Below are 27,865 nucleotides of genomic sequence, written 5' to 3' on the forward strand. Positions count from 1 at the left end.
AATCACAAAAAGTGAAAAAAAAAAAAATCCAAACATTTGAATCAACTTATACAAAACACATAATGATAATAATAATAATACACATAAAAATAAATTTACCTGAGAAATTAATTGACTTTCACAGTTATGTCTGTTTTCCTGTACAAAATGACAAACATGTAATGTTTGTCATTTTGATGTGAAATATGTCATTTTTCTTTGTCTGATGTCAAACGCAACAAACATGAGGACAAAGGTAATATTTTTAAACAGTGTGTTTTGCTACTTCACTGTAAACACAATATTGCCATTTATCTTCTGGTACATATGCAAGAATAAAGAATTATTCTATACTAACTTGCACAAACCAAGAAACAAACATGAATCACTGCAGAAATTCTGACTTCTTCCAGTGGATGTGTACATTTTTTAAAAGCAGTACCATAAAGTATTCTGTTTTATTCTTACAAAACTATTGGATAATATCAACATGAAAACCTCACTATTTACCTAAAGGTTACATGTGAAACAATATTCCAGCGCTTCCGAGTATTATTTATCCATGTTGTTACAAGACTTGGTTTCTATTCAGCAGTATACAACAAGGTTTACAACAAGGTGCAAACATGAGGTTACACTGAAGAACAAGAAGGTCAGATTAGATTTGCCAGAAAACATCTAAAAGACCTCGCACAGGTTTCGAAAAGCCATCTTTGAAAAGATGAAACCAAGATTAACTTGTATCAGAAACATGGGAAAGTCAGAAGAAGGAGAGAAAAAACTTTTCACTACTGCATCATCTGTGAAACATGGTGCAGACAATGAGCCTCATTTACTAATACATGGACTTATACACTAATACACAAGTAGTCCACACAGAAAAATTACTGTTAAATTTGCGAAACGTTGCGTGCCAGCCTATTTTGTTATCACCACAGTTCGTATGTTAGTAAATCAAAAGCATTCGGAACCAACATGCACATTTCCCCATTTCTCTGTGTACAAAACTATGTTTACCTCCAAGTGAAGCAGAGCACGTGGTGACGATGTTTTAAGAGAGAAGCCTGCAGCTCTAAGACAAGAATTTAGGAGAAAGTTTGACTGTAGAAAATGGAATAAGTGTCTGAGGTCCAAGGAGGAAGTGTTTCCACATAAGTGATGGTCATCCAAAAATGAAAAATGACTAAATGAAAAAAAAAAAAACCCTGATACTCGCTGTGTCAAACACTAACAGACAACGAGACAGAAACATGGGAAATTACCCATAACATTCACTTTGAACATCTTTACAGACAGACTGAAAACACTTCAACTCATCTTATCTACCAAACAATATAAGACAGATGCTCTGCAACCCAACTCTCAGTCAGTGATATTCTGAAAAGCAAATCAACTGCCCGTCACTTCAACTTTGGAGAAAAACGCCCGGGTTTCAGCATTAGTATGGCTTTCTTTCAGTATGTCCAGCACTGTGGTTTTGATGGTTTTCTTGTCGACTTTGGAGAGGTTTGCTTTGAGTTTAAGCAGAGCTGAAAGATGTTTTTCACTGTTGGTGACAGAAAGAAGAAAATGTTCAAAAAAAAGATGTCATGCCAAGTATTTTATGATTATGTTTATATGCTGTTTGTCATTACAGAATGAGATACTGAGAAACAAAACTGTCAGGTGAAGAAAGTCATATATGACAGTAAGATGCAAACAAATGATGATGATGATGATGATGATGATGATGATGTTTCAGCCTACCTTAGATTACATGAATGTGCAAAATCACCCCATTAATGCCACATGATATTAACAATGTTAATAAGTTAAAAAAAAAGATTCTGCAACATTTTTTTAACTTTCAACACAAGGCTTACAAGTTCAATCATTTCTTTAAACTTGTAGTCCAAGACTGCAGGTCTTAAATCAAACAGCTGATTTGCTGATCTGTATTATTGAACCTGTTATCTTTTTCTGTGTGTAACCGGTTTCCTGCCCCTGACACACATCCTTCCTGCAAACATTAACAGCTGTCACATCACCACACCAACTATTGGAAAATGTGTCAATTTCTGTGTTAAATGCAACAATAGATGGAACTCCTATTGGTGACACTGATATGTGCCTAAATTTACATTAATCTCCAAGTTTCCACTAGTTTTATCAAATAACTCCCCATGAAATCACACACTTCTGTGGTGCTGATGCTTTCAGACACACAGACAGTCTATATGTGAGTGCTATCAACAGCAGTGTTTATGTCCCCTGATTCTCTTTCTCCTTTACCTTTAAGGTTAGAAATAAGACAAGAACGAGACAGTTTGTTTTCCGGTGCCACATTTGGAAGAAATCTCTCCTTTCACTCTAATTAACAGCATTATTGACTTCATCTACACACAGCTGCTGCTGCTTCTCTCAGGCCTGCATGTTTTATTTAGCTTTCAGTTTCTCATATTAGTTTCCATGAATGTCGCTCATCCTGCTGACAAGAAACATCTGAAACCAACTGAGATGTTTGGCTCAGTCTACTTGCTGTTCCTCCTCAGCTATCGCCAAAAAGTGCAGTTGTTTTTGTATTAAAGTAAATAATGTCTGAGTCAATTCAAAAGTTACCTGAGGTCGGGATAAGCAGATCCCAGTGAAACGATTTGCATCTGTATGGCAGGAATATCTTGGAGTTTTAGCACTTCTGCAATCTTGGTCAGGATTTCCTTTAACCAGTCTTGTTTGGATCCCTGTGAAGACAAATCAGTGATGTCAGTTTAGTCTGCAAGTTTCCCCAAACTGTAATCAACAAAGCAATAATGATGTTTTTCATTCTGGAGCTACTGCACTGGAGTTTGACAAGATCAATGATGTATTTGATACGTTCTTTCAGTTTCGTGAATATTGTCTTTATTTATGCACCACATAGTCATCAACTAATGTTCAGATATTTGATACATTTGTAACTACAGTCCAGTTGTCCTTAAGTGGAGGGTTTTTCTTCATTTCCACCATGTTTTGCTCCATGTAAAATCTGTATAAAATATTAATTTATATGCTACAGATACAAATGTGTAATGTAAAAATCTTTTTTAACAATATACAGCAAGTGGGAAAAAAGTGGGGAAAAAAGTGGTCCATCATTTTCTATGGGTCACACTTTTGTTTTTCAGGAATGAGTCCATTGGTTTTCCATTGAGTGTATTTCATCTATATCCAGGCTTGGAGGATCAGATTTTAGTCAGCTGCTCTTTTTTTTTTGTTTCAATTTTATAGAACTTTTAATCAAAACTTCCAAACCAAATAAATGTGAAATTGAGCTGATTCTTATTCTTATTTTTTTCCAACAGCTCAGCAGAAATCTGATCACTTTTGGGTTTTATTCATGTCTCAGCTAAAGTGTGCAGTGAAGGTGAGTCTCACCATTCTGGCAAACAGCTCGTGCAGTTTCTCTCCATTTTCTTGCACAGTCTCGTAAGCCTTCTGCTGCTGATTGCTGTCCTTCAGTTTGACCTCTCCTTTCAGGAGCCTCTGGACATATTCTACTGTCACTTCCTGCTGAAGCCGACCAATCAGCTCCTGAATTTAGCCCAAGTATATAAGTAATCAGAGCGCATCATAATCCTTTTACTAAAAAGTTGACAATGAAGGCAATCATGGCCATTCAATCCAAAACAAAGTTTCCTCCTTTTACCTGGTAAGAGGACTGACTCGAACCCTGAAGTTCTTGAAGCTGGTCTTCAGTGCTGTTCAGCAGCTTCTCAAACGTGTTCTTCTTCAGCCAGTCACTGGTTCCCAGTTTCTGGTAGTGTGGCTGTGTGAGGAACAAATAACCAAGTTTTTTAAACCTTTGATTAAGACATGTTAGGATTTAATCCTGAGGATTATTGATATCTGCAGTTGTAAAGAACTTACTTTGAGGACCTTGCGCACAGAGGTTAATAAATAAGTGTGGGCAGACTGTTTCATCTCAGTCAGGATCGGCAAACATTTTTTCTGCACATCCTCTGGGAACAGATTGTGCTTCTCAAAGAAGTCCCTTTAGACAGACCACACAGGACACATTAGCTCACAGTGAAGTATTCTCCTTTTATGATGAAGTTAAAATCTGAATTTCCATCTAACTGGATCAGAAACAAACCTGAACTGTTCGACACAGCTGAGGTTTGCCTTTATGAAAGCTTTGCTGTGCGGTTTGTTCTGCCTTATGATGTCTTCATGAAACTCTTTATACCTGCAGAAGATTAAGAACAGCTTTCACTTTTATTATCTTGTTATTACCAAACATAAAACTAAAATGTATTTTCAAATTTAAATATTTAAAAGACAGCCTTGTGAAGCCTTGTTACCTCTGCATGAAGTCTGTCAGGTTGGATGTTATTTCCTGGGCCTTGTGTCCGTCTACAATTTTGTGCGCTGATGTCACGATGCCGTAGATAAACTGAAGACAAATGTATTGACAAATCAGTGGCAGTTTTAAGTAAAGCACTTTACACAGCAATGCACTTCCATCATTTTCAGATCCAGTTAAACACCAGGAACCAAACCCAGTGCTTTACAATGTTAGTGACAAACCCAAGTGATTAAACTACAGAACCATGGGAGGGTTTGAAACTGTGACTCTGATCTGACAGTAAATGAGTTTCTACAAACGACCCAAACAATAATGACGGTCCTTTGTTTGTTTGTTAATCTTTTTATCAAAGTTTCTCAAAGTCTTTTTCAGTTTGGTTAATATGTGCAGCAGGCTGGAAAATATTTGTCGGCACTTCTTTGGAAAGTTTTAAAGTGAATAATAGAGTAAATGTCAGTCTGCACATTTTGTTCTCCTACGATCAAAACAATGTTCTGTCAATATTTCACCACAACAATTTTTTATTGCACAGTTCTGATATAGCAATGTTTTCAAAGCCTCTCATTATGGTCAACAATTAGAAATATCATGTTCCAGAGTCTGGTGACTCAGTGTTTATGTTTAGGGTTATGAATATGCTTTGTTTCAGTTAAGTTCTGGTTATATCTTTTGGAGTTTTCTAGTTCTTTGGTTTTGCCTCCATGTCTCCCATGTGTTACACGTCCCTTGTCTAGTTTCCTGTCTAGCGTCTCCCCTGTCAGCTGTGTCTTCTTGTCAAGTCCGTGTCTCTGTGTCTGTGTCCTGTTTCCTGTTTTACTTTGACAGTCTTGCTTCCTTTGTTAATGTTTTTAATTTTGCTTCCTGTACATTTCGTTATGTCAGATTAGTCCCAGCTGTTGTCCTCCTGTTTCTCTTTCCCTCGTTTACTACCTGGTGTATTTAATCCCCGTGTTTTCCTCTGTCCGTAGTCGTGTCATTAACTACCCTCTCTGTGTTATCTTGTGTTATGCTTTGATTAAATCTTAGTTCTCCATTTCTGGCATAGTTTCTAGTTTTTTTAGTTTTCCAGTCTGAGTTTCATGTGCTTAGTTTTTAACTGCACAATAAGCCGGCCTCCTTTAGTTAAATCTTTCGTTTCGTGAGTCTTGTATTTGGGACCTTCATCCTGCCTGCCACACAGCAAACCATCACAAGAAGTAAACAAAATGAAAAACTCACTATAAGGACCCTTAAAGTTAGCCAACACAAGTGATTCCTTTCATTTTGTGTTGATACATCTTTATTCAAGCTTTATAAAAGTATTGATTTCAGCCTCTTTTATATCAAGTTGTTGCAGCAACTCTACCTGGATGACATCATAGGCCACAGGACTGACGTAGCAACCATCATCTCTTGTCGGCTCCTTTCCTTGATCCCACTCTTTCTTTGCTTCATCCAATACTCGGTCAATAAAAATCATCAGGTCGCTCTAAACACACAACAACACACCGTTGTCACTATTATATCTACAATATTCTATGAGCTATAATAAAACAAACTATAACTTTTTTTGAACAGCATTCTAAAAATGTGCAAAGCAAATTAAACGTATGACAACAAATCCTTTGTTACCTGTTGTTTGCTGAGGTACTGCTCCTCCAGAGGTTTCAGTAACTCGTCAGGAAGCAGGTTTCCCAGCGCTTCAGTATTGATATTACTGGCCACCTCAGGTTTTTCAAGGATTCTGTTACACAGAGCAGATACAGCCCAAGTTGTATTTAGTCTACACGTCATTTGTTATTTCAGTTTAATTCACTTTAGTTCTACTTATATAGCGCCAAATCACTACATCAGTTGCCTCAAAGCACTTTGTATTGTAAGATAAGACACTACAATAACACAGAGAAAACTGCAACAATGAAACGACCCTGTATGATTAAACAGTAGGAAGGAAAAACTCCCTATTTACAGGAAGACAAGGCTCTGGGAGGGGCGGCCATCTGCTATGACCACTTGAGGGTGCGGAGAGAAAGACAGGATCAGATGTTGTGGAAGAGAGGTGGAGATTAATAATAACTCATGATTAAATGCAGAGTGGTTTAAAAACACACAGAAAGTGAAAAGAGGTGAGTGCAAAAGAAACTCATGGGGAAGGCCCAGCAGCCTAGACCTACTGCAGCATAACTAAGGGATGATTCAAGGTCATCTGATCTAGCCGTTTATGCTTTGTCAAAAGTGAAAGATTTAAGCCTCATCTTAAAAGTAGGGTGGCTGTCTTCTGATTCCCAACTGGGAGCTGGTTCTTCCATAGAAGAAGAGCCTGAAAGCTGAAGGCTCTCCCTTCCATTCTACTAAGTGCTCTATTGCTGTGATATGGTACTAAGACGTCTTTAAGAGTAGATGAGATCTGATTATTGAAGACCTTTAATGTGAGAAGATTTTAAATTTGATTCTGGATTCAACAGTTAGCCGATGAAGAGAAGCCAGTATGGAAGAAATATGATCTCTCTTTCTAGTCCCTGTAGGTACTCCTCCGGAAGCTTTTTTGGATCAACTAGAAAGTTTTCGGGGAGTTTTTAGGACAACATGACCACAATGAATTGGAATAGTCCATACTAGAAGTAATAAATGCAGGAATTAGTTTTTCAGCATCAGTCCAAGACAGAATGTTTCTGATCTATGTGTATTAAAGGGCATATCTTGGTCAAAAATGACTCCTAGGTTCATCACAGTGTTACTGAAGGCCAATTGATCCAAAGTCAAAATCTGGTTAAATGCCATATTTCTAAGCTTTTCAGGGCCGGGTACAATAACCTCAGTTTTATCTCATTTTAGAAGCAGGAAATTAGAGGTCATCCATGTTTTTATGTCTTTAAGGCATTTCTCTTTAACTAATTGGTGTGTGTCTGTGTAGCAATGACAATGCTATGCCTTAAAATGAAATTAGTCCCAGCTAAGAACCCTGTTGAACTCCATAATTAACCTTAATGTGTGAAGAAAACTCTACATTAACATGAACAAGTCTGTTAGATAAATATTATTTAAACCACTGCAGCATAGTATCTCTAATACAAACAGCATGCTCTAATTGCTGTGATTAAATATTATGGTCAATAGTATCAAAATTTAATATAGCGCATTAAGCCACCAGAAATGAATCAGAATCAGAATACTTAGGAAATTATGTAAAATGGTTGCTTAATGTACTGAAATCAGCATGGTGGCACAGTGATTAGCACTGCTGCCTCACAGCAAGAAGATCCTGAGTTCATTTCTACCTGGCCAGGGCCTTTCTGTGTGGAGTTTGCATGTTCTCCCCATGTTTACCTGGGTTCTCTCCGGATACTTCAGCTTCCTCCCGCAGTCCAAAGACATGCAGTTAGTGGGGTTAGATTAATTGGTGATTCAAAATTGCCCATAGGCGTAATTGTGAGTGCGAATGGTTGTCTGTCTCTATGTGTTAGCCCTGTGATAGACTGGCGACCTGTCCAGGATGTACCCTGCCTCCCTATGGTAGCTGGGATAGGCTCCACCCCCCACTCCCCGGCGATGCTGACAAAGATAAGTGGAAGAGAATGGAATGGATGGATGAAAGCCACCAAAAATTTGCAGCTAAAAGACAGGCGTATAAATAAATATAAATAAATCCCAGCATAAAAATAATATGCTACATCAAACAAAAACTAATTGCTTACTCTGGATAAGATTCCTTCACCCATTGCAGGAGGAAACTGCAGTCATCCACAGAACCCACAGAACCCACAATCTTTCTGAGCCTGGCCTTGACAGTTTGATGGTACTGTCTTGCATAAAAGTTACAGATGTCCATCTCTGGTGGGTAGCAGTTCTTCACAACCTCCACCACCCGCTGCAGGTCCTCCTTCAGCTGCCTGCCCATGGAGTGGATGTCTGCCTCTATAGATGACTGGTTCACCTGATCACCAATGGGGCTTGATGGATTATCCATACGCCCATTTACTAATTTTTGAAGCACTTCATCATGGTGTTTCTTCCACTCGCTGGGCCTCCAGGTTGGTGGAGTTTGAGAATTTTGTCTCCACAGCTGGTCCTGCTCTTCCTCAAGGTTGATGGCTTTCACCGCAGATGTCAAAGCAGACACCTCTTCCTCAGTGCTGAGAGAAAGACTCTTCTGCAGAATCTGCCATACATGCTCTTCAAGGGCTTTATGGTCTGCAGCAAGCTTTTCTACTGCTTCCTTGTTGGCCTCCGCTGTCTCCCAAAACAGATGTTTCTCCCTGTCTATCAGTTCCTGAGTGGCTTCACAAAAGGCTTGCCTTTCAAGGTATTCCTCAAAAGTAGGAGTCACTGGTGGACAATAACAAAGACAATTTTTTTTAAATTATCAGCACTATTTTATAGATGAATCATCCAGGCTCTGTTAAACTGCTTTGATACTTTCTCAAGTTTTCAGTCCTAAATATGAAACAGGTCAGAAGAAGAGTTTATAGCAATTATTATTTTATCGTTCCACAATTTTACTGTGGAAAACACTTTTATTTATAACATGTTTCTGACTGGATTTTTGGACCTCTGACCTTTATAACTATTTAAATAATATCCATTTTGATGTATGTCCAATGTTCCCAAATTAATTTTATTTTCACTTTTTTGGGAAAAAAAACTGATCAAAACAATTTTTCTCTTGATATCTATGATAGTAAACATTGAAACAAATCTTTCTAAACAGTGAAATGAATGGTGCACATGTACTATATACCCATAATTAAATATAATAAAAATAATTATAATTAAACTCATATCAAGTATATTTAAATGGGGTTGAACAAATAAAAAATATTTATACTTCCCACCTTTTTCATCCATCGAGGGGGGTTTATCCTCGTCCCTTTTCTGTTTAAAAGAAAACTTTCTCTTAGAAGTATTGTTGGGATCTGAAACAAAGTACACAGTTTAATGAAGTCTGATTAACAGACTGCAGAGATGATTTCAATCTTTTGTGATTTGTATGCAATAAAGATTGGCGATGGATACTCTAATAAGATTGTCTTTTATATGTTATTTTTCTGCCCAGTGAGGTTGAAATTTGGCTTCGGCTTGATGTTTAAAGGTGCACAGTGACAGGAAATAAAAACGCACATCAAATGCATTGCACCTAGCAAGTCTGTTTTGAAAATGTAAGGAGTAGAAAGGAGATATATTTACACTAAAAGCATTAAAAAGTAAAAGCAAAAGTTAAAAGGAATACTTAAAGCACTGCAAATTAAAAATAAATACACTAAAAAGTATTTGTACTTCCCACCTTTTTCTGCCAAGTCTTCAGAGGGGAGTGTATCCACTTCCTTTTTCCGTCTCCAAGGAAAGGATTCTCTCAGTCTATTAAATGTATTATCAAACCTCGGCATGCTGGGATCTAAAAAAGCAAAGCACACAGTTTAATGCAGTTTTAATGACAGACTGCAGACACGATTTCTGATCTTTTGTTTTCTCCACTTTGCACAGACAAGCATCAGCAGTGCTGTTTTCTTGTCCACTATAATGACCACTGCAGAGAACATTTTAGTTTGTTCTTTTATGACTGTATAATCTTAATGGGCCATCTACTTCATTGTTTTAATGGACTTCCCTACCACTGCTATGCTGATGACAAACAGTTTTACTTTTACATCAGACCCAACAACGTTAACAATCAATGATTCTCTGTCATTACTACTTGGATGGATTCAAATTTACTTGTGGCAGGGCGTGGTCTGTGGCGCCGCTGCAGGGAGGCTGACACGCTGGAGCTGCATCAGCAATTACGCCTCACCTGCTTAAGAGGGATGAACTCAGTCCTGATGTGGTGGTTGTTGGTGTGTGTGGCTGGCAGCTGAAAAGCTGCAGCCGTGTGTGAAGTTACAACAACCGTAATTAAGAAAAGGGTTAAAGGCGTGCAATATGTGGTCGGGTCTGCCATGCATCTGTTACATTACATCATCGCAATTTCAGTAAAACTGAGGTTCTAGTACTTGGCCCAGCCAGTTTCTCTAAGGAGATAAGTCAGTACATCGGCCCCTTCTAAAACTAAAAACCTTGGTATAATTTTTGACCAACACCTGAATTTTGAAATTCACATCTCAAAGCTCACCCAAACTTGTTTCCTTGACCTCAGGAATATTGCAAAATTCCATTACTAACAGATAATCCTCTGCATGGACAGGACACTGCTTATACAGCAGAGCTTCTGAAACCTGATCACTGCACGTGACCTTTCTGATCCCCTAACCAGGGCCTTCTTACTGTCCCTCGCTCGATTAAAAAACCAGAGGTGATTTTGAGGTTGTTGCACCCAAACTGTGGAACAGCCTTCCTCCCTCAATCAGGTCTGCTAACTCTGTTATTTGATTTAAAAGGTTCATTCCTGAGCCTGGAGCAGCTCTTGACAAAACAACCTGGCTAGCATGTACAGAGACCTGACCACAACATCTTTGGAATGAATAAACACAATCAGGCCTTGTCACTCAAAATCAACTGTGGTCTTCAAAAATGCACTCGTACCTGCAGTTTGCACCCAGACGTAACAATCTGATGGAAAGCCTTGAACCAGAGGTGGAGGCTTTTCCAGCAGCAGATTAGTGCCCATGGTTTAGCATGAGAAACTTAATGTCCACATACTTTGTTCATACATTTTCAAACTTTAGGCAACAAAGACTATGTTAAGGTAAATATTAAAAAATGTTAGTAGAAGTTTAATAATTAAATATTGCCAGTTTATAGGATCATTGATCTAGTATTAAAGTTAATACCTGTCTTTGATGGTGTCGCTGGTTTGGATTTGAGAGAAGAAACATCTGACTCTTCTTCCTCTTTTTTCTCTTCATTCTCCAGACAGGTGGCTGAAGAGCCGTCGCCAAGACCTGACAGAGAGTAAAGCAGAGCACTGCTGGTAACAGCACAATTTTCTCATAACAGGTTGATTTGGCAAAGATTTGATGCCAGATGACCTTCCTGATGCAACTCTCTCCAGTTTTCTAGGGCTGGGACCTGCAGTACACTGGCTTGTGTACACACATTGTGTGATGAACTTCTCAGAAACTGTTTGCTTGATGCTCATTTGTGTCTGTAGCACTAACTAGATCCTGAAGTACCACAACTATTACTCATGAACATCTGCACCAAAAATGCTGTTTTGGATTGTTTGGGGTCACTTTACCCACTAAGTGTGATTTGTATGCAATAAAGATTGGCGATGGACACTCTAATAAGATTGTCTTTTATATGTTATTGTTCTGCCCAATGAGGTTGAAATTTGGCTTCGGCTTGATGTTTAAAGGTGCACAGTGACAGGAAATAAAAACGCACATCAAATGCATTGCACCTAGCAAGTCTGTTTTGAAAATGTAAGGAGTAGAAAGGAGATATATTTACACTAAAAGCATTAAAAAGTAAAAACAAAAAGTTAAAAGGAATACTTAAAGCACTGCAAATTAAAAATAAATACACTAAAATGTATTTGTACTTCCCACCTTTTTCTTCCTTCAAGTCTTCAGAGGGGAGTGTATCCACTTCCTGTTTCCGTCTCCAACGAAAGGATTCTCTCAGTCTATTAAATGTATTATCAAACCTCGGCATGCTGGGATCTAAAAAAGCAAAGCACACAGTTTAATGTAGTTTTAATGACAGACTGCAGACACGATTTCTGATCTTTTGTTTTCTCCACTTTGCACAGACAAGCATCAGCAGTGCTGTTTTCTTGTCCACTATAATGACCACTGCAGAGAACATTTTAGTTTGTTCTTTTATGACTGTATAATCTTAATGGGCCATCTACTTCATTGTTTTAATGGACTTCCCTACCACTGCTATGCTGATGACAAACAGTTTTACTTTAACATCAGACCCAACAACGTTAACAATCAATGATTCTCTGTCATTACTACTTGGATGGATTCAAATTTACTTGTGGCAGGGCGTGGTCTGTGGCGCCGCTGCAGGGAGGCTGACACGCTGGAGCTGCATCAGCAATTACGCCTCACCTGCTTAAGAGGGATGAACTCAGTCCTGATGTGGTGGTTGTTGGTGTGTGTGGCTGGCAGCTGAAAAGCTGCAGCCGTGTGTGAAGTTACAACAACCGTAATTAAGAAAAAAGTGTTAAAGGTGTGCAATATGTGGTCGGGTCTGCCATGCATCTGTTACATTACTTCATCGCAATTTCAGTAAAGCTGAGGTTCTAGTACTTGGCCCAGCCAGTTTCTCTAAGGAGATAAGTCAGTACATCGGCCCCTTCTAAAACTAAAAACCTTGGTATAATTTTTGACCAACACCTGAATTTTGAAATTCACGTCTCAAAGCTCACCCAAACTTGTTTCCTTGACCTCAGGAATATTGCAAAATTCCATTACTAACAGATAATCCTCTGCATGGACAGGCCACTGCTTATACAGAGCTTCTGAAACCTGATCACTGCACGTGACCTTTCTGATCCCCTAACCAGGGCCTTCTTACTGTCCCTCGCTCGATTATAAAACCAGAGGTGATCGTGCTTTTGAGGTTGTTGCACCCAAACTGTGGAACAGCCTTCCTCCCTCAATCAGGTTATTTGATTTAAAAGGCTCATTTCTGAGCCTGGAGCAGCTCTTGACAAAACAACCTGGCTAGCATGTACAGAGGCCTGACCACAACATCTTTGGAATGAATAGAAGCAATCAGGCCTTGTCACTCAAAATCAACTGTGTGTCATGGTCCTGGGCCATGTTGGCCCAGTATTCTTAGTTTCTTGTATTTCTGTATTTCATTTCTTATTTAGGCCATGTTTCCTGAGTTGTCCTGTTATGTTGTTCCCTAAGTGTTTTCCCTTCGTGACTCTTACCCCCTGTGTGCCCCTCTGTGTATTTTTGAGCCCTCGTCTCTCTTTGTGTTTATTCCATGTTTCCCCTGACCCAGCGTTTCTAGTTCCTTGTGATGTTTGTAATATGGTACTTGTGTGATTTATTCTATGGCTTCTAGTTTTGATCCCTTGCCCTTCATGTCTCTCTGTGTCCCCTCTGTTCTGTGTAATTGTGTGTCTTTGCATGTTTGAGTTTCTTGTTTTCTGTCCCTCTGCATTGTGCATTATGTTCTCATGGTTGGTCTTTTGTTACTCCCTCTAGTCTAGTTTCTTGTGTTCCAAGTTGAGTATTTCCCTCCGCGTATTTTGGTTCTTAGAGTCCTCTGCCTTATGGTTTATGTCTCTGTGTTCCTTAGTTGCTTTCTCCACTGTGTCAAGTTTGCGTCTCTGTAAGATACTTCCTGTTTTACTTTGGTGGTCCATGTCTTATGTGAATGTGTCCTGCTCTGCTTGTCTCGTCCAGCCTGATTACTTCCAGCTGTGCTCTCCTTCTGTGTCTCATTCCCTCGTTATCCCTCTGTGTATTTAAGCCCTGTGTTTCTCTGAGTCGGTGTCGTGTCGTCCCTCATGCTGTGTGTGATTCTCCCCGTGTCGTCTGGTATGTGTTACAATTAGCTCTTCCCAGTTTAGTTTTACATTGCTTTGGTATCACTGTTATCGTTTGTCACCTGTCAGCAATAAAGCTGCATTTTGAGTTCAGTCCTGTTTTCCCGTGAGTTGGCGTTTGGGTCCTATTTTCCTGCCTGCCACACACCGTTACATGACACTGTGGTCTTCAAAAATGCACTCGTACCTGCAGTTTGCACACAGATGCAACAATCTGATGGAAAGCCTTGAACCAGAGGTGGAGGCTTTTCCAGCAGCAGATTAGTGCCCATGGTTTAGCATGAGAAACTTAATGTCCACATACTTTATTCATACATTTTCAAAATTTAGTCAATATCGACTATGTTAAGGTAAATATTAAAAAAATGTTAGAAGTTTAATAATTAAATATTGCCAGTTTATAGAATCATTGATCTAGTATTAAAGTTAATACCTGTCTTTGATGGTGTCGGTGGTTTGGATTTGAGAGAAGAAACATCTGACTCTTCTTCCTCCTTTTTCTCTTCATTCTCCAGACAGGTGGCTGAAGAGCCGTCGCCAAGACCTGACAGAGAGTAAAGCAGAGCACTGCTGGTAACAGCACAATTTTCTTATAACAGGTTGATTTGGCAAAGATTTGATGCCAGATGACCTTTCTGATGCAACTCTCTCCAGTTTTCTAGGGCTGGGACCTGCAGTACACTGGCTTGTGTACACACATTGTGTGATGAACTTCTCAGAAACTGTTTGCTTGATGCTCATTTGTGTCTGTAGCACTAACTAGATCCTGAAGTACCACAACTATTACTCATGAACATCTGCACCAAAAATGCTGTTTTGGATTGTTTGGGGTCACTTTACCCACTAAGTGTGATTTGTATGCAATAAAGATTGGCGATGGACACTCTAATAAGATTGTCTTTTATATGTTATTGTTCTGCCCAATGAGGTTGAAATTTGGCATCGGCTTGATGTTTAAAGGTGCACAGTAACAGGAAATAAAAACGCACATCAAATGCATTGCACCTAGCAAGTCTGTTTTGAAAATGTAAGGAGTAGAAAGGAGATATATTTACACTAAATGCATTAAAAAGTAAAAACAAAAAGTTTAAGGGAATACTTAAAGCACTGCAAATTAAAAATAAATACACTAAAATGTATTTGTACTTCCCACCTTTTTCTTCCTTCAAGTCTTCAGAGGGGAGTGTATCCACTTCCTTTTTCCGTCTCCAACGAATGGATTCTCTCAGTCTATTAAATGTATTATCAAACCTCGGCATGCTGGGATCTAAAAAAGCAAAGCACACAGTTTAATGTAGTTTTAATGACAGACTGCAGACACGATTTCTGATCTTTTGTTTTCTCCACTTTGCACAGACAAGCATCAGCAGTGCTTTTTGTTTTGAACTCAGTTCCCAAAAAATTGTTGTTGTTTTCTTGTCCACTATAATGACCACTGCAGAGAACATTTTAATAAACATTTAACAAAAAATGTTTTGCAGATTTTAGCTATTTTGGTTTGTTCTTTTATGACTGTATAATCTTAATGGGCCATCTACTTCATTGTTTTAATAGACTTTCCTACCACTGCTATGCTGATGACAAACAGTTTTACTTTTATGTCAGACCAAACAACATTAACGATCAATGATTCTCTGTCATTACTACTTGGATGTATTCAAATTTACTTTATTGTAATTTCAGTAAAACTGAGGTTGTAGTATTTGGCCCAGGCAGTTTCTCTAAGGAGATAAGCCAGTACATTGGCCCCTTCACTAATAACTTCTAAAACTAAAATCTAATTTTAAAACCAGAGGTGATTGTGCTTTTGTCGTTGTTGGGCCCAAACTGTGGAACAGCCTTCCTCACTCAATCAGTTTGCTGGCTCTGTTATTTGATTTAAAAGGCTCATTTCTGAGCCTGGAGCAGCTCTTGACAAAACAACCTGGCTAGCATGTACAGAGGCCTGACCACAACATCTTTGGAATGAATAGAAGCAATCAGGTCTTGTCACTCAACACCAGCTCCGGACCTCAATAATGAAGTTGAACCTGGATGGCAACAAATGCAGTTTGTAGCCAGACGTAACGATCTGATGGAAAGCCTTGAACCAGAGGTGGAGGCTTTTCCAGCAGCAGGTTAGTGCCCATGGTTTGATTTGGCATTGCAATGTTAATGTTCACATAATTTGTTCATAAGTTTTCAAACTCTAGTCAACAAAGACTATGTTAAGGTAAATATTAAAGAAAATGTTAGTAGAAGTTTAATATTTAAATATTGCCAGTATATAGGATCATTGATCTAGTATTAAAGTTAATACCTGTCTTTGATGGTGTCGCTGGTTTGGATTTGAGAGAAGAAACATCTGACTCTTCTTCCTCTTTTTTCTCTTCATTCTCCAGACAGGTGGCTGAAGAGCCGTCGCCAAGACCTGACAGAGAGTAAAGCAGAGCACTGCTGGTAACAGCACAATTTTCTCATAACAGGTTGATTTGGCAAAGATTTGATGCCAGATGACCTTCCTGATGCAACTCTCTCCAGTTATCTAGGGCTGGGACCTGCAGTACACTGGCTTGTGTTCACACATTGTGTGATGAACTTCTCAGAAACTGTTTGCTTGATGCTCATTTGTGTCTGTAGCACTAACTAGATCCTGAAGTACCACAACTATTACTCATGAACATCTGCACCAAAAATGCTGTTTTGGATTGTTTGGGGTCACTTTACCCACTAAGTGTGATTTGTATGCAATAAAGATTGGCGATGGACACTCTAATAAGATTGTCTTTCATATGTTATTGTTCTGCCCAATGAGGTTGCATCAGTTTGATGTTTAAAGGTGCACAGTGACAGGAAATAAAAGAGACATACTAAAAAAAAACCTCAAATACATTACATCTAGCAAGTCTGATTTGAAAACATAAGGAGTAGAACGGAGATATATTTGCATTAAAAAGGAAAAGGAAAAAGGAATACTTAAATAAAGCACTGAAAATTAAAAACAGGTACAGTAAAAATTATTTGTACTTCCCACCTTTTTCTTCCTTCAAGTCTTCAGAAGGGACTTCCTTTTTCCGTCTCCAAGGAAAGGACTCTCTCAGTCTATATAATGCATTATCAAACCCCGGCACACTGGGATCTAAAAAAGAAAAGCACACAGTTTAATGTAGTTTGAATAACAGACTGCAGGCCTGATTTCTGGTCCTTTGTTTTCTCCTGCCAGTGTTTGTGTTTTTGGTTTAAGTTTCACTCTTTGAATTGTGGTTTTCTGTTGTATTATATTTACTGTTCCTGGTTTCTCTTCTGGTTCCGCGCCTCATCTTGCCTCGCCTCATGTTTCTATGTCTCATTGTCTTGTCTGTGTCATCATGAACGTCTCTTGCTTCCTGTTTTATTGTGATAGTCCCTTGTCATGTGTTCAGTGTATTGAGTTTTGTTTCCCTGTGTCTCGTTATGTCAGATTCGTCCCAGCTGTGTTCCCACCAGTTCCCCATCCTCTTGTTGTCCTACTTGTGTATTTAAGCCCTGCATCTTCCTTGTTCATTGCTGGTTTGGTTGTCAATCTTCCCCTGTGTGTCATCCTCCATGTTGCCTCTGCGTTTCTTCCTCGATGTTTCATATCTCAGGCTCCTAGTTCCCAGTTTCAGGTTTTTGTTACGTTTCTTTTGTTCCTCGTGTTCTTTTGTTAGTTTCTCCATGTTCAGGTTTTGTAAGTTTATTCCTGCCATACTCTGCTTTTGTTTGCATTGAGTCTCACTGTAAATAAAAAATCACACCCAACTACTCTGTCGTCTGCATCTGCACTCGGGTCCTTCTGTCGTCACTCCATACGTCTGCCTCTGTAGCTGTGACACTCCCTTTTCCACAGGCAAGCATCAGCAATGCTTTTTGTTGTGAAGTCAGTGCCCCCCCAAAAAATGTTGTTTTTGTTGTCCACTTTAATGACCAGGGCACTGCAGCAAACCTTTTAGGGAACATTTTATAGAGATAAAATCATTTGCAAGTGTGCAGATTTTAGCCACTTTGGTTTATTCTTTCATGACTGTATAATTTTTATTATGAAAGTTGATAATGGGGGTTTTTAACAGAAGACATTGAGAGTTTTATAGTAAGGACACGGGTAACAATCCGTGCATTAATGATGTACATTTAGTTGTTAATATATGCTGGTCAGCCAGACATCAAAAAAGTGTAAGTTGAAAGTGTCCTATATAAACGAATGCAGGCATTTATTAATATAGCTAATTTCACATGTGCTTTTATTCTAAGGAAACCCATTTTTCCTTGGTACTATGCCTCGATATTTATATGTGGGTTTACTTTCTGCACTGCATGGTTAAGATAGCATTAAATCCTGGAAATATTCTACATGTGCAAAAAATTTGCCATTTTACTGAGGCAAAGTTATTCTGTTATCATACATTAAATATGCTTTTAACTTAACTGATTCTTGCCCAGGTTAAAAATGTTGTTTGAAGGCATCAGATCAGGATTCAGTTATGAACATTTTTCCTTATTTTATTTTTCAGCTTCCCAGGGAAAAGGAGGGGGCAAAACAATCACTCATAAATGTTAATGTTTCACTACTAAATACAAATAGCAGCTTTACTTGGTCAACATTCAATTTTACTTCTGGTTGAGTTTTCAGCAGCCGTTAATAGTATTAATGCTACAGACTAGACAGCTGAGTTGGCATTACTGGTACTGCTCTTAAATGGTTTTCTTCATACTTATCCAACAGATAATAGCCAGATGCAACAATCTGATGGAAAGCCTTGAACCAGAGGTGGAGGCTTTTCCAGCAGCAGATCAGTGCCCATGGTTTGATTTGGCATTGCAAAGTTAATGTTCACATACTTTTTTCACAAGTTTATAAACTTTAGTCAACACAGACTATGTTAAGGTAAATACTAAAAAATGTTAGTAGAAGTTTAATAATTAAATATTGCCAGTTTATAGGATCATTGATCTAGTATTAAAGTTAATACCTGTCTTTGATGGTGTCGCTGGTTTGGATTTGAGAGAAGAAACATCTGACTCTTCATCCTCCTTTTTCTCTTCATTCTCCAGACAGGTGGCTGAAGAGCCGTCGCCAAGACCTGACAGAGAGTAAAGCAGAGCACTGCTGGTAACAGCACAATTTTCTTATAACAGGTTGATTTGGCAAAGATTTGATGCCAGATGACCTTCCTGATGCAACTCTCTCCAGTTATCTAGGGCTGGGACCTGCAGTACACTGGCTTGTGTTCACACATTGTGTGATGAACTTCTCAGAAACTGTTTGCTTGATGCTCATTTGTGTCTGTAGCACTAACTAGATCCTGAAGTACCACAACTATTACTCATGAACATCTGCACCAAAAATGCTGTTTTGGATTGTTTGGGGTCACTTTACCCACTAAGTGTGATTTGTATGCAATAAAGATTGGCGATGGACACTCTAATAAGATTGTCTTTCATATGTTATTGTTCTGCCCAATGAGGTTGCATCAGTTTGATGTTTAAAGGTGCACAGTGACAGGAAATAAAAGAGACATACTAAAAAAAAACCTCAAATACATTACATCTAGCAAGTCTGATTTGAAAACATAAGGAGTAGAACGGAGATATATTTGCATTAAAAAGGAAAAGGAAAAAGGAATACTTAAATAAAGCACTGAAAATTAAAAACAGGTACAGTAAAAATTATTTGTACTTCCCACCTTTTTCTTCCTTCAAGTCTTCAGAAGGGACTTCCTTTTTCCGTCTCCAAGGAAAGGACTCTCTCAGTCTATATAATGCATTATCAAACCCTGGCACACTGGGATCTAAAAAAGAAAAGCACACAGTTTAATGTAGTTTGAATAACAGACTGCAGGCCTGATTTCTGGTCCTTTGTTTTCTCCTGCCAGTGTTTGTGTTTTTGATTTAAGTTTCACTCTTTGAATTGTGGTTTTCTGTTGTATTATATTTACTGTTCCTGGTTTCTCTTCTGGTTCCGCGCCTCATCTTGCCTCGCCTCATGTTTCTATGTCTCATTGTCTTGTCTGTGTCATCATGAACGTCTCTTGCTTCCTGTTTTATTGTGATAGTCCCTTGTCATGTGTTCAGTGTATTGAGTTTTGTTTCCCTGTGTCTCGTTATGTCAGATTCGTCCCAGCTGTGTTCCCACCAGTTCCCCATCCTCTTGTTGTCCTACTTGTGTATTTAAGCCCTGCATCTTCCTTGTTCATTGCTGGTTTGGTTGTCAATCTTCCCCTGTGTGTCATCCTCCATGTTGCCTCTGCGTTTCTTCCTCGATGTTTCATATCTCAGGCTCCTAGTTCCCAGTTTCAGGTTTTTGTTACGTTTCTTTTGTTCCTCGTGTTCTTTTGTTAGTTTCTCCATGTTCAGGTTTTGTAAGTTTATTCCTGCCATACTCTGCTTTTGTTTGCATTGAGTCTCACTGTAAATAAAAAATCACACCCAACTACTCTGTCGTCTGCATCTGCACTCGGGTCCTTCTGTCGTCACTCCATACGTCTGCCTCTGTAGCTGTGACACTCCCTTTTCCACAGGCAAGCATCAGCAATGCTTTTTGTTGTGAAGTCAGTGCCCCCCCAAAAAATGTTGTTTTTGTTGTCCACTTTAATGACCAGGGCACTGCAGCAAACCTTTTAGGGAACATTTTATAGAGATAAAATCATTTGCAAGTGTGCAGATTTTAGCCACTTTGGTTTATTCTTTCATGACTGTATAATTTTTATTATGAAAGTTGATAATGGGGGTTTTTAACAGAAGACATTGAGAGTTTTATAGTAAGGACACGGGTAACAATCCGTGCATTAATGATGTACATTTAGTTGTTAATATATGCTGGTCAGCCAGCCATCAAAAAAGTGTAAGTTGAAAGTGTCCTATATAAACGAATGCAGGCATTTATTAATATAGCTAATTTCACATGTGCTTTTATTCTAAGGAAACCCATTTTTCCTTGGTACTATGCCTCGATATTTATATGTGGGTTTACTTTCTGCACTGCATGGTTAAGATAGCATTAAATCCTGGAAATATTCTACATGTGCAAAAAATTTGCCATTTTACTGAGGCAAAGTTATTCTGTTATCATACATTAAATATGCTTTTAACTTAACTGATTCTTGCCCAGGTTAAAAATGTTGTTTGAAGGCATCAGATCAGGATTCAGTTATGAACATTTTTCCTTATTTTATTTTTCAGCTTCCCAGGGAAAAGGAGGGGGCAAAACAATCACTCATAAATGTTAATGTTTCACTACTAAATACAAATAGCAGCTTTACTTGGTCAACATTCAATTTTACTTCTGGTTGAGTTTTCAGCAGCCGTTAATAGTATTAATGCTACAGACTAGACAGCTGAGTTGGCATTACTGGTACTGCTCTTAAATGGTTTTCTTCATACTTATCCAACAGATAATAGCCAGATGCAACAATCTGATGGAAAGCCTTGAACCAGAGGTGGAGGCTTTTCCAGCAGCAGATCAGTGCCCATGGTTTGATTTGGCATTGCAAAGTTAATGTTCACATACTTTTTTCACAAGTTTATAAACTTTAGGCAACAAAGACTATGTTAAGGTAAATACTAAAAAATGTTAGTAGAAGTTTAATAATTAAATATTGCCAGTTTATAGGATCATTGATCTAGTATTAAAGTTAATACCTGTCTTTGATGGTGTCGCTGGTTTGGATTTGAGAGAAGAAACATCTGACTCTTCATCCTCTTTTTTCTCTTCATTCTCCAGACAGGTGGCTGAAGAGCCGTCGCCAAGACCTGACAGAGAGTAAAGCAGAGCACTGCTGGTAACAGCACAATTTTCTCATAACAGGTTGATTTGGCAAAGATTTGATGCCAGATGGCCTTCCTGATGCAACTCTCTCCAGTTATCTAGGGCTTGTGCACTGGCTTGTGTTCACACATTGTGCGATGAACTTCTCAGAAACTGTTTGCTTGATGCTCATTTGTGTCTGTAGCACTAACTAGATCCTGAAGTACCACAACTATTACTCATGAACATCTGCACCAAAAATGCTGTTTTGGATTGTTTGGGGTCACTTTACCCACTAAGTGTGATTTGTATGCAATAAAGATTGGCGATGGACACTCTAATAAGATTGTCTTTTATGTGTTATTGTTCTGCCCAATCCCACATATCAAGTCTGGCCTGGATCTGGTATCAAACCGGCACTGCTGACTTCTGGCATGATAAGACATATGTCATCCAGATATGGGCCAGGCCTGGCATAGATGGCACTGTTTATGTGATGGAATGCCACATCTGGCTTGATTGTGGTTTGGTTTATGTGGCCCAGGCCCACAGAAAACAGATCTGGCCCGGATCTGGCATCAAGCTGGCACTTCTGACTGACTGGAGTCATGGCAGGGTGTATGTCAACCAGATGTGGGCAAGGTCTGGCAATGATGGTACTATTTATGTTCCTATTTTCCCATTTTAGTTAGAAGACCCAAATGCCATGTTGCAATACTATACTGCTATGGTAACCAACGTTTCAAATGCAGGTGTGACAGGTTTGTGAGGGTACATTTTATCCAAAACCTAGTGACGGTTTACTCATCTTTGACAGTGGGTGGCTGTAGCTCAGGAGGTAGAGCAGGTCACCTACTGAACGCAAGCTTAGTGGTTCGATCCCTGGCTCCTCCAGTCTGCATGTCAAGAGTGTGAATGTGTATGAATGTAAATAGGAAGCACTCAGTTTAGAGGAAGTGTTTGATAAATGTGGCATGTTGTATAGAGCACTTTAAGTAATCTGGGAGACTAGAAAAGCGCTGTATAAGAGTCAGTCCATTCACTGTCTGAACAGAGTTTTGTCATGCTTCTTTTGCACTATTATGTTCTGGCACCTGTTGTTATTACATGGCTTGATTAAGGTACACATTAGGCTGACATCCAGGGCCAGAGCTGAAACTGTTCTGGGCCAGCAGTGTGTCTGCAACTGGCCTTGTGCTGACCCATGTGTGGGCCACATCTGGCAAACCAAATCTGGGCCACCAAAGGGTCGTCATTCTTTGCGGTATGTGAGCCATGTGTAAGCACATTCTGTGGGCCAGATCTAAGCCATACCAATTTTGCTATGTGGGATGAGGTTGCAATTTGGCATCAGCTTGATGTTTAAAGGTGCACAGTGACAGGAAATAAAAATAAAAAGAAATAAATAAAAAGAAATTCAAATACAAGTCTGATTTGAAAACGTAAGGAGTAGAAAGGAGATATATTTGCATTAAAAAGTAAAAGTTAAAAGGAATACTTAAATAAAGCATTGAAAATTAAAAACAGGTACAGTAAAAAGTATTTGTACTTCCCACCTTTTTCTTCCTTCAAGTCTTCAGAGGGGAGTGTATCCACTTCCTTTTTTCGTCTCCAACGAAAAGATTCTCTCAGTCTGTTTAATGTATTTTCAAACTTCGGCATACTGGGATCTAAAAAAGAAAAGCAAAAAGTTTAATATAGTTTGAATAACCAACTACAGGCCTGATTTCTGGTCTTTTGTTTTCTCCACTTTCCACAGACAAGAGAACATTTTACAGAGACAAAAAATCCTTTGCAAGTGTGCAGATTTTAGCTACTTTGGTTTGTTCTTTCATGACTGCATGATCTTAAACATGAAAGCTGATAATAGCGATTTTTAAACAGATGACATTTGGAGTTTTTATAGTAAGGGTAACAATCCATGCATGAATGATCTATACCCTGGTGGAGGGGTTTGTGTATTCCAGAGATCCCAGGGGCTATGATGTTGGGGGGCTTTTGTCCCCTGGTAGGGGTGAGGCACCAGATAAAGAGCAATTCAAAAACCCATATGAGAAGACCCAGGGAACAGTTTACCCTTACCAGGATAGGGTTACCGGGGCTCCGCCCTGGAGCAAGGATGTTCCCTGTGCCTTCGGGTCAGGAAACATGTCCTGACTGTCGTCAGCCTCTATGTGCTGAATGACAGTTCAGAGTACCAGGCCTTCCTGGAGTTCATGAAGAGAAAACTGAGCGTAAAAGCGAAACTTTCGATTTACCAGTCGATCTTCGTCCCCACCCTCACTTATGGTCAATAGTCTTGGGTAGTCACCAAAAGAACAAGGTTGCAGATACAAATGAGCTCTCTCCAAAGGATGGCTGGCCTCTCCCTTAGATATAACGTAAGGCATTCAACCATCCAGGAGGCGCTTAGAGTAGAGCCACTGCTCCTCCACATCAAAAGAAGCCAGTTGATGTGGTTTGGGCATCTGACAAGGATGCCTCCTGGGCACCTCCTGGGTGAGGTGTTCCGGGCATGTCGGACCAGGAGGAGGCTCCTCCATCTCTTGGCTGGCCTGGGAATGCCTTGGTGTTCCCCCAGACAAGCAAGAGGAGGTGGCTTGAGAGAGGGATGTCTGGGCTTCTCTGCTAAGGATGCTGCCCCCGCAACCTGGCCCCGAATAAGCAAAAAAGGATGGGTGCATGGATGGATGGATGGATTTGTATGTGAAAGTAAATCTCTACATATCCAGTATGCAGGATCATTGATCTAGTATTAAAATTAAGAAGTTTCACCTGTGTTTGATGGTGTTAGTGGTCTGGATTTGTGAGAAGAAACATCTGACTCATCATCCTCTTTTTCCTGGTTGCTCTTCGGAGAGGTGGATGCAGAGCCAGGACTCAGACCTGACAGAGAGGGGAGAAGAGGACATTTGTAAAAGCTGCTTTCTCTTTTAAACTGACTCTTTAGTCCCTAGTTTCAAAAACACATTCGTCTTTGTGGTGTCACAGCAGTTAATGTCCTGCCACAGGATTCAATTCAGGTTGAGCTCTGAACCTTTTCTGGGACGAGCCAAAACATTGATTCTTTGCTTTTTTTTTTCACCATTCTGTTGTAGATTTGCTGCGGTGCACGAGATCATTGTCCTTTTGCATGGCGTACTTTGGGGACTGTAAAACACTTTGGTATACAAAGTAGTTCATGTATCCTGTAGCAGGCAAACCAAAGCCCTTGCCTCAAAGGATAACCTGAAGAAGAGGACAGACCAGTAAAGTGGCTTCTTCCACCCTCTTGCACAGGCTGAAAAAAATCTAGTATTTTGCTGTTAATGTGGGGAAAAATAAATATATCTTTATGAAATATAATAGACATTAAACTTCTGGGGAAAAGAGCAATATTTTTACATCTTCCATTTCTTTGTATTTAAAGTTTGAGGTGAGTTTTTATATCTTTACCAGCACTAGTTAATGTTAACACAAGGAAAACCCAGAGGAAAACTTGTCTGCTTATGTATGACCCAGACGCTCCTTCATTTAGCAAACAGACATGTTCCAACAAGTTTAACGGTCTTCTTGTGTTTCGTTTTATTTTTCTAAGGAAATTATGTCTTTCATAGTGCATGTGTGCACATCATTCTGTCTGCAAACACAGTAGCTTGAAAAGTTTGGAATGAATTCTGAAACTGTAGACTGAGGTCATCTTAACTACTCATTAAAATTTGCTTTACATCCACTGAGATCTTCAATACCAACTTAAAATGTGTTTATTTGTCAGAAATTGACAAAAAGCTTAAAACTATGATTTTTAGTGTGTGCATTGTTTCTCACTGCCAGTGTTTGTACTGACAACGTAAAGGTACATAGGCGATGATATATATGGTCAAGTAAATATGACATTAGTTTGTATACAAATATCATGTTTTACAAGTTAACCCTAAAATGCATTATATCTTTAAAGAAAGTTAGTTAGAAATATGGGTGGGTAAAAAAAGATATCCAAACTCAAAGCAATTTGAATTTAAATAATCCGATACTGATTGATTATTGAATCCTTAAATCAATTTTTAAATATAAATGTATTTTGCCACGTATGTCAGAGTCTCAACTAAAAGCTCTCAAAACCATTTCAACAACCACAAAACAGATAAAACTCCACAAAACAGATAAAACTCCACAAAACAGATAAAACTCCACAAAACAGATAAGATTCCACAAAACAGATAAGATTCCACAAAAGAGGGAACACAAAGCGTGGATCCTTCTCAGAGTACTTCAATACCAGTTTTCTGCCTTATTCGCTTTCTTATTATACACCAGTCTACAGCTGTGTACGGTGTATGGTGATGTCTGACGCTTTTTTCACCAAAAATGACCTCAACACTGGGCCCTCTGACCACCACCAGTAGGCAACGGGTGAAGTGTCTTGCCCAAGGACACAACGGCTGAGACTGTCGGAGCCGGGGCTCGAACCAGCAACCTTCCGATGCCAACTCTTGAGCCACGATCGCCCCTACAAGGTTTAGAGGGTTCTTTTGACAGTACATATCCAAGTCAGATGATCATATTTCTAATATTTCTGAATCAAATTGAATCAAACTTGAATCATTTGTAGAAATCAGTGACAATACAGAGTCTTATTTAGAAATATACTGTTGTATAATATTGTATAATTAGCTAAAGTTAATCATGTCCAGTTATTACAGATAAATATCTACACAGCAAAATCTCCTGTGTTAAATTAACACTGGAGAGTGTCTATATGGGCCCACACCTCTGAGTGTTAAATACAACACTGTTGAGTGTTAAATTAACACTTTTGATAGTGTTATATGTTTAAAAGTAACCTAGTCAGTTTTGAAGATTAACAAAGACTAACACTGAGCAGTGCTGATTTTCTAACACTGGAAAATAACTCAAAATGTTAGAAATATTCCAGTGTTAGAAAATCAGCACTGCTCAGTGTTAGTCTTTGTTAATCTTCAAAACTGACTAGGTTACTTTTAAACATATAACACTATCAAAAGTGTTAATTTAACACTCAACAGTGTTATGTTTAACACTCAGAGGTGTGGACCCACATAGACACTCTCTAGTGTTAATTTAACACTGGAGATTTTGCTGTGTATTACCCATTACCTGCTCCTACATAATGTTTGTGTCAAAGTAAATCTGTCATCTTTATCTGATTTTTACTGCACTACAAATTTCCTGTAGGACATTTAAAAAGAACAAAAGAAAACTACATGAATATATACATTACAATTACAATACTGTAAAGTAAACAGAGTGAGCTGCCGTGGTGGAGCTTTGTGAATGCATGTCTCCTAAAATCAAACATCACCGTTAATGTCTTGGACAGGGGGACACATTTCTGCACCTACATTTTCTAAATGTAATGGTGCCTGCCTTCAGTCAGCTTGATAGATTTATTTATTTTGCTTTACTGCACATACTGTGTGTACAATAGCACCCACATCTCAGAGGAATGACTCACGTGGGTCCTCTAGGGAAATATTTGCAACCCGCACTGTCAGAAAGCTGGGAAACACTCATACTGTAAGTTAAGATTTTAGGCATAGAACATAGGAGACATATCAAATGTGAGCAACATGTCCTAAAGTTGGGAAAGGCAGCAAAGTAAGTGGTGCTAACAAGAAACAGCTGGAGGAAAATTTTGCAACTGGTTAGTTTAATGCCCACAGTTCAGTAACATGATTGAGTATGAAAAGAGCATCTTAGGGAGACGGAGGTGCACCAATCTGCAAAAAATGGACACTCAGTCCTCTGGCCTAAACAAGAGAGACACCATCTAGCTTGCCATCTGTGTTTACATTTGACAGGAGATTTTATGAAAACCCCAACGGTACTCACTGGGTGACGGAGGTTGTGGTGAAGCCGCAGAATCCAACTTCTTTGCAGGTTCATCTGATTCTGGTGATAACTTGGATTCCTTGTCACCAGGAGATGGAGGATTCTTCCGTGTTGGAAGCCGGAGGCTCCTTCTAAACTTCCCCATCATGCCCACATTTATGCCACCATCAGTCGACGTCTTCTCATCGCTCTTGATGGATCCGTTGCTCTTGGTGGACACCGTGTCATTGCTGGGGTTCTCAGTGGACTTGTCCATCATTTGTGACATGTTATTCCATTATCTACCCAAATGTGAAAATGTAATAAATATTCAAGTAAAGTAATGAAGCATTTCTATTTTGTTACTTCTTATCTGGATTTTAATGATAGTTATAGTAATTTGTGAGAAAGTGCCTCAATGAACAAAATCTTACATAATAAAACCTGTATAAGTGCTGTATAAAGAACCAGTTTATTGACTAAGCAATTCATTGTGGCTTTCACCAGGATCATCATAAAACTATATTAGAGATAACATTTTATATCAGATAGATTGAGGTAG

The 27,865-nt window shown here is 39.0% G+C and overlaps 1 protein-coding gene across 1 annotated transcript; it reads right to left on the bottom strand.

Moving 5' to 3' along the window:
- Positions 1-1,340: 1,340 nt before the first annotated feature.
- LOC308389318 (tumor necrosis factor alpha-induced protein 2-like) lies at positions 1,341-27,592 on the bottom strand (the record flags this gene model as incomplete). The annotated part of the gene is made up of 14 exons (XM_080870649.1): positions 1,341-1,525; positions 2,578-2,699; positions 3,373-3,528; positions 3,644-3,763; positions 3,865-3,988; positions 4,091-4,183; positions 4,299-4,390; positions 5,649-5,771; positions 5,915-6,026; positions 7,978-8,608; positions 11,767-11,880; positions 14,887-15,000; positions 24,250-24,360; positions 27,412-27,592. 14 exons carry the CDS (start codon positions 27,590-27,592, stop codon positions 1,369-1,371), a joined length of 2,250 nt encoding a protein of 749 aa, XP_080726775.1. The 3' UTR covers positions 1,341-1,368.
- Positions 27,593-27,865: the final 273 nt, after the last annotated feature.

Source organism: Rhamphochromis sp. 'chilingali' (genome assembly GCF_963969265.1).
Source record: "Rhamphochromis sp. 'chilingali' genome assembly, chromosome: 21".
In the NCBI taxonomy this organism is placed as follows: domain Eukaryota; kingdom Metazoa; phylum Chordata; class Actinopteri; order Cichliformes; family Cichlidae; genus Rhamphochromis; species Rhamphochromis sp. 'chilingali'.